The sequence below is a fragment of the Leptopilina heterotoma genome, unplaced genomic scaffold, assembly GCF_015476425.1.
Source record: "Leptopilina heterotoma isolate Lh14 unplaced genomic scaffold, ASM1547642v1 Lhet_44, whole genome shotgun sequence".
Lineage (NCBI taxonomy): Eukaryota > Metazoa > Arthropoda > Insecta > Hymenoptera > Figitidae > Leptopilina > Leptopilina heterotoma.
In genome coordinates, this window is record NW_025111084.1 from 1,760,725 (window position 1) to 1,772,299 (window position 11,575).

General features: G+C 26.5%; 3 protein-coding genes across 4 annotated transcripts; 1 reads left to right on the forward strand and 2 right to left on the reverse strand.

Annotated features, from left to right (window-relative positions):
• Window positions 1-2,331: 2,331 nt before the first annotated feature.
• Window positions 2,332-5,628, reverse strand: LOC122507043 (speckle-type POZ protein-like). Of its 2 annotated transcripts, XM_043619556.1 has the most exons (3): window positions 5,472-5,628; window positions 3,703-3,777; window positions 2,332-3,522 (listed from the first exon to the last, which is right to left on the reverse strand). In XM_043619556.1, exons 2-3 carry the CDS (start codon window positions 3,758-3,760, stop codon window positions 2,675-2,677), a joined length of 906 nt encoding a protein of 301 aa, XP_043475491.1. In that variant the 5' UTR covers window positions 3,761-3,777; window positions 5,472-5,628; the 3' UTR covers window positions 2,332-2,674. The 2 variants fall into 2 exon arrangements, with proteins under 2 accessions (XP_043475491.1, XP_043475490.1); XM_043619555.1 differs by having other exon boundaries at window positions 2,332-3,777.
• A 203-nt stretch (window positions 5,629-5,831) lies between these two features.
• LOC122507041 (H/ACA ribonucleoprotein complex subunit 4) lies at window positions 5,832-9,495 on the forward strand. Its single transcript, XM_043619553.1, has 8 exons — window positions 5,832-5,966; window positions 6,335-6,459; window positions 6,691-7,023; window positions 7,125-7,535; window positions 7,647-7,767; window positions 8,127-8,359; window positions 8,669-8,923; window positions 9,070-9,495. Exons 1-8 carry the CDS (start codon window positions 5,954-5,956, stop codon window positions 9,136-9,138), a joined length of 1,560 nt encoding a protein of 519 aa, XP_043475488.1. The 5' UTR covers window positions 5,832-5,953; the 3' UTR covers window positions 9,139-9,495.
• Window positions 9,496-9,621: 126 nt separating this feature from the next.
• LOC122507044 (26S proteasome non-ATPase regulatory subunit 14) lies at window positions 9,622-11,509 on the reverse strand. Its single transcript, XM_043619557.1, has 6 exons — window positions 11,357-11,509; window positions 11,059-11,164; window positions 10,837-10,986; window positions 10,298-10,561; window positions 9,958-10,224; window positions 9,622-9,851 (listed from the first exon to the last, which is right to left on the reverse strand). Exons 2-6 carry the CDS (start codon window positions 11,149-11,151, stop codon window positions 9,690-9,692), a joined length of 936 nt encoding a protein of 311 aa, XP_043475492.1. The 5' UTR covers window positions 11,152-11,164; window positions 11,357-11,509; the 3' UTR covers window positions 9,622-9,689.
• Between the last annotated feature and the right edge of the window lie 66 nt (window positions 11,510-11,575).

The following is an 11,575-nucleotide window of genomic DNA, read 5'->3' on the forward strand; positions in this document are numbered from 1 at the left end:
TCCTTGTCGTGTCCTTTCTCCTTGTCTCCCTCGTTTTTGAGCTTTTTTGATATCCAGAGCTTTTTTTTTTTTGTTTTCTCTCTTTCCTCATCAACTTTTTGCCCACGCACTCTCAGAATAATCGAAGATGTTTCACGTTCTCCAGCGAGGCACACAAATCACTCCCTAAAACAATTCAATTTCCAAACAGTAAAGGAATGTAAAAGATTGTTTTTTTTTCTAAACTTCAATATTTTAGAAAAGAAAACCAATTTTTCAAAAATTATAAATGTTATAATTACATATAAAATTAATTTATAGTTTAGTAAATTTTTACAAAACCTCCTGTTCCTATATTAAAGAAATAATAGTTATATTTTTTACAATTGTATTATTTTTTAATTCAGAAATTAAATATAGAAAAAATTCAGATTATAAAAATTAAACTGTAGGCTAAATTACCTTCTGATTGTTTCTTCCCCTGAGGAAAAAGTTAATCTCATAGATCTCTCGCAACAAAATTTATTCGAATCTTCCGAAAATATGTGTCTCTTTTTTTAGAACCATAATATTTCTCTCTCGGAATTTTATTTTTCTTTTTATTAAATCTCGATGTTGTAGAAAAATCCAGTTTCTTGAACTCAACCTTGGCAACTCGTTGCATTGCAACAAGAAATTTATGTGACTTTAAAATTTGTGTCACAACCACTCATTGGAAAATGATTTTCAACCACCGAACAACTCGTCAAAAACAAATTCGATTTTCCCCAGCAAAAGAAATAATTCCAATCTGAAAAATAAAATTCTTTTATTTCGAAATTGTTAATTTGAATTTTAGATCGAAATTACTTACCAATACCAATAAAAATTTATTCACTAAATAACTGAATTAAAAAAAGTACTTAAGAAAATTAATAAAAAGTACAACAATGAAAATTATTAACAAAAGAAAATTTTCTAATTTTCTAAAGCGAAAAAATGTGATGTATTTTTTACACTGTTTTTTTTTTTGTTATTGAAGAAATAGGACAAGGTCTTGTTTTGTTTTCAAATTTCCTTGACTCTCAAAATATTAAAGAAACTAATTTACAATCGTAAACAAAAAACTAAAAATGCGAAACATGTGTGATGAAAAAAGGAAAAGTGAATAAAATATTTCAAAAGAAAATTAAATTTTTAAATAAATGTAAATTTGTAAATTTTCAAACAAATTCAAAATTTTATGAAAATAATATAATAAAATTTCAAAATTTCTTGTAAAGAGACAAATAATGCAAACTTAATTGAGAAAAGCAAAAGACAGTTTTGAATATTATGAAATATTTGCAAACAACGAATAATAAAATAAATTATTACATATAAATTAGGATAATTTTCACGCTTATTACGAAAGACTTGTATTACTTGGGCATATTTCCAGAAATTTGCAAAATAATAATTTTTGGTAATGATCCAAAGTTCAAATTTTTTTTCCTGTAAAAATCTTATTATCTATATGAAAATAATTAAATTTCTGCGAAGAAGATTATTAAAATTATATTCAAAGTAATTGAATTTATCTAAAGTATTTTATTATTTATATGAAAATAATTGAATTCCCGAGAAGAATTTTATAAAAATTCTTTTAAATAATTTTTTTTCAAAAAAATTCAATAAAAATTGTATTTTAAATAATTGAATTCCTGTAAAAATTTTATTATTTATGAAAATAATTGAATTTTTACAAAAAATTTCCTTAAAATTTTTGAAAAGAGTTGAATTGTTTCAGAGAAATTTAAAAAATTTTCGAAGATAATTTTTTATTTCAATTATTAACTGATTTAAAACAGTAGATGAGTGTAAAGCCTGTTATTATTTCAAATTTGTAAAAAATTAAATAAAATTTAAAAATTACTGAATTTTAATTTTAGAAATTAAAAAATATGAGAAGAAATGTTTGTTCAAAATGTTGATTGAAATTAAATTCCAAGTGAACGGAAACAGTGACGTCAAAGTAATATTTATAGAAAAAAAATTAGGGATTTACTGATTTCCAAATATAAAATATATTGTGGAATATTTGCATCAATTTTGTAAATGAGACCGGAAATGTTGAAGCGAAAGTAAAAAATTAATTTTTTAAAGAATTATTTCTAAATATTTTCAATTTGAGTTAATTATTATAATTACAAAACTTTATAATTATTTTATAAATTTAAAAATTTTGTAATTTAATAATTCTTCAATTTAATAATTAATTTTTCAGCCTTCGGTAAAATTTGAATTCTATTTTGAAAAAGTAAACAATCAGAGAGTCAAGAATGGAAATTTTCGAATTGAATCAAAATAGAAACAAAAATTCAATACAAAATATATTTATTTGTATTCTAGTAAATCTTTATAATAATTATTTTTAAATATAAATATTCTCAATTTCAATTTTTTTCTATTGTGTAAAATTAAAAGAACAAAAAAATGTGAAAAAATACTTTTTAAAACACTTTGTTGTTTTTATATCAATCCTTCGAATATTTTAATGTTTATAACTTTTAACAATTAAAAAAAAAGTGAAAAGTCTAAATTTCTTTTTATACACTTTTAAGAACGTATAAATTTAAACTTTTGATCTGTCTTTAGGTTTAGAATGTTTAAAACATCCAAAAATATCCCTTTTGACAAATTCGTCTCAATGCAAAAAAAAATAGGAGAAAAAATGCTAATTTTCAATTTGCATTTGTAAAATTTCCGTTAAAAGATCCACATGTTTGCTCAAAATATCAGTCCAATTATCCTGCGCAATGATAACTGTTATATTTTGTTTAATGAATCTCAAAATTCTCTTCTTTAATAAAGAAATATTTAGTCTGTCGACAATAATGAGGAATTCCATTGCATTTTCCTCGCTCAAAATTTCATACATTTCTCTTTCACATATTGCTTTCAATACATTCAAATCGTATTTTTCGGCAGCTATCAGCAAATCGGCAACGTTCTCTTTAATATTTTCAACTTTTCCAGTGTAAATAAAACGAAGAATTTCACGAAATACATCAACTGAAATATCATTAATTTCCGCAATTCCCTCCACTTGCTCCTTCATTCTTGACTCTGGATTAAACATGGCAGCGAAAAATGAACATCTCACTGTAATAATTGCCTTGTGAACTCTAAAACTATGCCCCTTCACATTAATTGTCGCATCGGCAAATAAAGAATTTTCAAAAAGTTTCGAATAATCATCCAATAATTTTGAATCATCATAAATTGGAATGCTCTCTTTTTGAATATTTACATAACCCAATTGTAAAATTTCACAATAAATAACTAGAGAATTTTTCGAAAGCAATTCATCCGCTTTTTCCATTAGAATTGATTTTTCGATAAATTCCTCATTCTTCCATTCCATTCCGTCTTTTGAATAACCTTGAAATGAAATTGTTGAATATCTTTTATCTAAATCAGCACCAAGAATTGAAATTTTTGCCTTTAAAAAAACTGCATACGTTCGAAGATATTCTGAGGTATGATGAAGTTCCAGATGAAGGTTCGATTGTGTTGATGAACCTAGTTTCAAATTTAATATCCACTTTATTTCAGGTGTACTTTCCGCAGAGAACTCTTCACTAAATAATTCATCAATTTCTTTTGTGCATAATTTATTGTAATTTTTTATTGTCCACATATACGATAACTTTTCAGTTTGCACTTCAGTTATGCAATGAAAATCAGCATAAGCTTCCTTACCGGAAATTAACGGTCTTTGAAATTCCGGATCTTCCTCAGCAGCATTTTCTAGCGACATTTTCGTTTTCTTCTCAACTATAATAATAAAAAAAAGAAAATTAATAATTAAATCAACTTTTTGTGTGAAATAAAATAAAAATCGAATTTTTTAGAGATTAGTTTTAGAATAAATTTATTTTTCTTAATTTTATTTATACGGAAAATTAATAATTAAATCAACTTTTTGTGAAATGAAATCAAAATTAAATTTTTTAGAATCTAATTTTTTTACAATTTAATTTTACAAAATTTCGATTATTCTCACATTCTTCAATTAAATATATTAGAAATTAGAAACTTGAAAATATAATTAAAAAAAAAAATTAATTCTGCAAAATTTTAACTGAAATTAAATTTTAAATCAATATTTATTAGAAAATTTTAGGGTACAAGAATTTAATTATTTAAATACAAAAATAAATATTTCATTAAATAATTTAATGTTTCTTAAAACTGAATTTTTATAAAGAATTTAATCAACAATTTATGAATAATTGCATTTTTAGAGAAATTTGATGAAAATTATATTAAAAATAATTGAAATTCTGCCAAGAATTCTATTAAAAATTTTTTTATTTAGATTTGAAAATTTTAGTTTTTAAGTTTTGAAAATAATTGAATCTTGGAGAAAAATTTTATTATTTATAAAGATAATTGAAATTTTAAGGAGAATTTTTGTAAATTTTTAAACATAATTGAATTTCCAAGAAAAAATTTATTACTTTTAAAAATAATTGAATTCTTGTGATGAATATATTGTTATTTAATTATTTAAAAATAATTAAATTCCTGTGAAAATTTCTAATATTTTTGTAAATAATTGATTTTTTCGAGGAATTGAAATTAAATTTTTAATAATAATTACATTTTTTGAGTAATTCCAGTAAAATTGTATAAAAAATAATTGAAATCCTGAGATGAATTTTATTAAAATTTTCAAAAATAATTGAATTCCTGAGAAGAATTTTATTTTTTATGAAAATAATTGAATTCTTGCTAACGATTTTATTAGAATTTTTGAAAATAATTGAATTTCGAAGAAAAATTGTATTATTTATAAAGATAATTGAAATTTTTGGAACATAATTGAATTTCTGCGAAGAATTTTATTATTTATGAAAATAATTGAAACCTTGAGACGAATTTTATTAAAATTTCTTTTTAAATAATTGAATTCTATTGTGAAATTTTATTGAAATAGTAGACATTGAAAATAATTGAATTTTATCAAAATTTATTCAAATTATTTTGAAGGAAATTGAATTGTTACAAAGAATTTCATTAAAATTTTTGAAAATAATTTAATTCTTTGAAAAAATTTAATTAAAAATGTATTGAAAATATAGGCAAAGGTTTTTAAAATAATTGAATTTCTTTGATAAATTTTTTGTATAAAAAATAAAATCGATAAAATCAAAATTGAAGTTTTTAGAGGTTAGGTTTAGAATCATAAATTTGATAAATTTATTTTTCTTAATTTTATTTATCATTGAATATTCTTTACGAATTATGGAAATTATGTACGACTAAGTCGTGTAAATAAAATTAGGGAAAATGTAAATAACAAATTTGTTCTAAACAATTAAATTTTGATTTCAATTCACAAACAACAAAAACTAAAATCTGCAACACGCAAACGATGCAAAGAGAATTTTAGCATAGAGAAAAATTGAAGATTTCTCACTTTTATTGGTCATTAAATAAAACATAAATAACGAAAATAAATTTACCTTCTTCTTAATACAAAAATGTAATATTCTTATTATATTTTTTCGACTTTTTCTTCAGCAAAAACCCGATGAAATTACACTAATTGCACAGCAACAGCAAGTTCCAACGGTTCCAACGGTTTCAGCAAACTTTAAAAAATGTATCTTCCGGCATTGTGACGCCAAATAGCAAATATGCTCACTTCCGGTCGAACTTCCAAAATTCAGTTCCCAACCCTGTCTAAAGGTGCATTCCCAAGTCGTCGTGAATTCAGAAAACGAAAAGCGTTTAGCCAATAGGAATTTCCGATTCAAATATTCAATGGAACGCAACGATGGAACTAACCTTTAGGCAAACTAATAAATATGAACTGTGCTTTAAGAAATTAGAAATCAAATTATGAACGGAACTTTAAGTGTTAACAAGTTTCGCAGTTTGTATTAGTGTGAAGTTTTTTGGAATAGTACACGTGTTGTATTTTTGATATTTTTTATCCTTCACGATGGCGGAAATAGGTAAATAAATAAAATATAAATGAAAACTTACTCATTCGCATTGTCAGCATATTTTTCTTTCCATCAATTAAGAACTTTTCTTCTTTTTCTCTCATTTTCCGATCAAATAATGCATCATGATAAACACGTGCTTTGTTCCACTTTCTTCCTTTCCCGGTAGAATATTTTTTTTCAAATAAATACAATATTTTACGAAACAAATTAACTCCTAACAATATTTTAAATCTCTTTTCTTCTATTGTTAATTTCAATTATTCCTAAATCTCAAATAGAAATTAGAATTTTGCCCCTCGATTAAATTTTGTAGGTTAGCTTTTAGGTTATAATGCGGCTTGTATTTTATGTATATTTGAAAATTTGTATTTCAGAAAAAGAGAAAAAGAAAAGCAGAAAGAAATCGTTGGGCGAAACGCAAATGAAAATAAAATGCGAAATGGAACCTTCGGGTGAAATTCCAAAACTCGATTGTAAAGATTGGCCTCTATTGTTTAAGGTTTGTCTCTGGAGAATACCTTTCGATTGAAATTATTCTACATTACAATGTTAATAATTTATTTCACAATTTAATCAGTATCCTACGTTTAATTAATATTAATTAATATTAATTAAAATCAAAAGTAAAATTAACATAATTAAAAAAATATAAATATATTAATAGCAAATGGTAATAAATTTTATTTCGTGTGGAAAATTCCTTTCTAAACGTTTAAAAATTAAATTTCAGAATTTCGACAAAATGTTATGTCGCACTAAACACTTCACTCCGTTAAATTGTGGATCGACTCCACTTCATCGCACTCTATCGGAATATGTAAAGTCTGGATGCATAAATTTAGACAAACCCTCTAATCCATCTTCTCACGAAGTTGTTGCTTGGATAAAAAGAATATTGAAGGTCGAAAAAACCGGACACTCTGGTACATTAGATCCAAAAGTATCAGGGTGTCTCATTGTTTGCATTGACAGAGCTACACGTCTCGCTAAATCCCAACAATCAGCAGGAAAAGAATATATAGCCGTATTTAAACTTCATTCACCGGTTGATAACGTACAAAAGGTAGAAATTCAAATTTTCTCTGATTTTCCTGACCTGTGGCAACCCTGTTCTTTTATTTTTTGTCCCCCTGGCAAAAAAAGTCTAATAAATTTTTCTTTCAGATCAATCAAACTTTAGAGAGATTAAAAGGTGCTCTCTTCCAAAGACCGCCACTAATTTCCGCTGTAAAGCGTCAATTACGTGTAAGAACGGTTTATGACAATTGGTTCCTTGACTATGATCCAGAACGAAATATGGGAATATTTAAAGTTAGTTGTGAGGCTGGTTCTTACGTGAGAACAATTTGCGTTCATTTGGGTTTATTTTTGGGCACTGGATGCCAAATGCAAGAACTCAGAAGAAATCGTTCAGGAATTCAAAGTGAGGAAGATGCACTGGTGACAATGCACGATATTCTCGATGCACAATGGCTTTACGAAAATCATGGTGACGAATCTTATCTTCGAAGAGTTATAAAACCACTTGAAGCTCTACTCGTTAATCATAAACGAATTATCGTCAAAGACAGTGCTGTAAGTATTTTTTCTTTTCTATTTTAAAAATAAATATGTATTATAAAATGAAAAAAAAAATGAAAATATAAGCTCCAAACTATTTCTGATGGTATGTACCTTAAAATTCAGGTAAATGCTATATGTTATGGAGCAAAAATTATGCTACCCGGAGTATTAATGTACGACCAAGGAATAGAACTCAATCAGGAAATCGTAATTGTTACAACTAAGGGAGAAGCAGTTGCATTGGGTAAATACTTATTCTTTTGCTATTTGGAATTTTCGTTTAATGAAAAGTCCTTAAATCTTGCAAAGGATTACAATTCATAAGAATTGAAAAATATTTTGTTAAATGTAATTTTAAATTACAGAATTCTTTCAATTCGATTATCTAACGAAATGCTATTCTATTCTCTTCTCTTCTGTTTTATTCTATTTTCTTCTATTCTAACCAAACTTAGCGAATGATAATTCGCTTAGCAAATGAATATTTAAATTACAATAAATTTAATTAATAAAACTTAGCGAATAATAATTCGCCAAGTTTGTTAATAAGATAGAGACAAAAAAAAATTAAAATTGATTTTAATTGGAAAATTTATTGTTAAGCTATTGCCCTAATGACGTCGCCAACAATGTCGGCATGTGATCATGGCGTGGTTGCGAAAATAAAACGAGTCATTATGGAAAGAGACGCATACCCAAGGAAATGGGGCCTAGGACCAAAAGCGGCTCAAAAGAAAAAAATGATCTTGGAAGGAAAATTGGATAAACATGGAAAGCCAAATGAAAACACTCCTTCTAATTGGCTCTCTGGTTACACGGATTACAGTCAAGTTAAGGTAAAAATTACAAAGAAAAATTACACTATTAAAAAACATTTTTTTATTTTGCTAGAAAAAATTAAATTACTAGAAAAAAATTAAAATAAAATTTTTTAAAGAAAATAAAATTCTCCTAAAGAATTCAATTATTTTTAAAATTCTAATAAAATTCCTTGCAAGGCAAGAATTCAATTGTTTTTATAAATAATAAAATTCTTCGTGGGAATTTAATTACTAGAATTTTATAATTGTTTGAATAAAAAACAATCTAATTTTAATAACATTTCTTTAAGGAATTCTAACTAAAGGCTTTTATTTTTGAAATAGGAAGCAGAACCTAATGGCGTTGAACGTGTAGAAGAAGCAGCAACGGCGAAAAAGAGAAAATGGGATGAAACTGCCCCGAAAGTGGAATCAGAAGTTGCAGTAAAGAGTGAGCCAGCTTCTGATCCAGAAACAGCATCACCTAAAGAGAAAAAGAAGGAGAAGAAGGAAAAAAAGAAGAAGAAGGATAAGAAAAAGGAAAAATCCGACGAGGACACCGAAGCCGACGTGACAATAAAAACTGAAGAAGAAACAGAGGTATGAACTCAAAAAGATTTCAATAAACAAAAAACTAACAAATTTCATAAAAAAAACTTTTGTTAAAAACCAACAATTTTTTTATTCAATAATCTTTCGTTGAAAAATAATTTTTCAATTTAGAAATCATCTCACTTTTTTTACAGGCAACGCCAGTGAAGGAAAAGAAGAAAAAGAAGAAGAAAAGCAAAGATCAAGAACCATCATCTCCATGAAAATTCTTCTTTTTATTAATTACGAAGCAATTTATAGATTTTGCATCTATTTTTATTGATTATATTGAATGCATACATTGAGGATCAAAACGTTTGATATTTGTACCAGAAAAGTTTTCCATTGCTTTTTTCTACTATATAGAACAGTATATTTAGAATGTGAATAAATGTTCTAATCTTTTTTTTTTGTAAATATGGTCAAATGCTTTTTTTATATTATATATTTAGTACAATAGTTGTTTTTCTATTGTATTCCAAGAATCGAACGTGTAAGATTGTCTACGAGTGATTGATGATTTAGATTTTTTTTTAATAAAATAAGAATTTATTTTCAATAAAAATTTAAATAAAAAAAAATCATGTAATTGACTATAGATAAAAGAAAATTAATACCAATCATGCAAAATAATTTGTTAACTATTAATAAAGTTTAATAATTTCAATAGGGGATTTTCTTTTTTTTCGAAAAATGAAAAACGGACATATGTTAGAAAGTCGTATATTCTTTAAAAATTGTATATTGTAAATCATTTTTATGGAAAAAAAAATAGTTACTTGAAAACGACGGTGTCAAGCATTGCTCCCAAACATTGGACGATATTCGTCGACATTAGTGTATCGACTTTTTCTTCTAAATGCCGCTTTGGATCTTGTTTACCAACATTTTTGATTGCCAATTGTTCCGGTGTCATTTTCTCCTCGTCCTCGAGAGCCTGGAAAAAAATTTGCCAATATAAAATCTTTTCGAAGAGAAAATTAGAAAATTTTGTTTTAATACTTTTAAATTCACAATTTGAGAAAAAAGAAACTTCTACAAACCTTATTGTAATTTTTCGCGAGTTCCAACATATCGGAAACAATATTTTCGTTAAGTTTACTGTGCTCTGAATATTCAGCGAGTGTAAGACCGTCCATCCATGTCTTTTTGTGGAGATTTAACAACATTTTTTGTTCCAATTCATTTTTTCGGTAATTAATACTAATGCTGTAGTAGTGACGATTTAAACCGTGAATGAGAGCTTGAACGGAAGGTTTCTGCAAGTGACCTAAATTCGAGGTCGTTTGTCGAGGTTCTTGTCCTAGGACCTGGAAAAAAAGAAGGTTGAAGAATTAAATAAATTGGAAGTTTGTGAGAAAAATAAATAAAATAAAAACTCACCATCATGTTAGGATTGATTAATCTAAATGCGTCAATGACGACTTTTCCCTTCACGGACTGAATTGGATCGATTACAACTGCAACTGCACGTTCACTGAGTGCTTCAAATGATTGTTGCGTATTGATATCGACACCCGAGAGCCAACATCCAAAACCAGGATGAGAGTGGTACCATCCTACCACCATTTCAGGTCGTCCTGTTTGCTTCAACATGTCCAACATTTTCGCCTGGAATACTGGATCAACTGCTTCTACACTGACGCCCTGGTAAAATTTAATAACATCAAATCATCGAACATTAAATAAAAGTACTAAATATTATCATACATAGATTTGAAAATTCTGAAAAATTTTTTTTAAAATAATTGATTTAAAGAAGAATTTTAGTTAAAAATTGTAGAAAAACATAATTGAAATGAAATGATGGAAATAATTTTGAAAAAAATAAAAATACAAAGAAAAATATTAAAAAATACAATAAAATATTGTACTTCTTCTAAATTAAGATAATTCGAAAAAAATTCTTTTGCAAAACATACAGTTCCAGTTTGTGGCATGGCAAAAACGTCAATAACCCGAACAGTATAATCGTCAACGAATTCCCCGAGCATCAAACCCATGACTTCCATTGGAACTCCAGCTCGTCCATGTTTCAACATTTTCAACAATGCTAACGAGGAAATATACACCTGAAATAGACAACAATATTATTTAGTCATCTAGAAAATATTCCACCAAAGTAAAAATTAATTAAACGTCACCTGTTCGGCGGTATCAACGACCGGAGCATCAGAAGGTGGTGGCCCTTGATTTAAACCTGGCATTCCACCTCCTAGCCTCAAAAGACGATCCATCCTGATTAAAAATCTATTTCGAAAGCAAAGATAATTAAAAAACAGTTTTAAAAAGAACGAAATAATTCAAAATATCTTTATTCATTAAATTGATTAAATTCGACAAACTTAAAGTAAATACATTCTTTTAGGTTATGTTTTTAATATGATTTAGCAAATACACCTGTATTTTTGAATATTCAGAAATATTTCAAAGAATACTTACTTGCTTAAATAATAGTTGATTTACTTAATGGGAGAATTAAACAAACACTGAACTACGGGTTGAAAATAGAAAGGATAATCGCATCCCTTTAAATGGGGGTGACAACTCAAATCTGCAAACTCACGAGCACGCTCAATTGTCAGTTTTGTTTGAATGTTTGGTTATGTTCGTTCTAATTCTGATGACTCTTTGCGCGCGTGTCGTCATCGTCGATCAGTC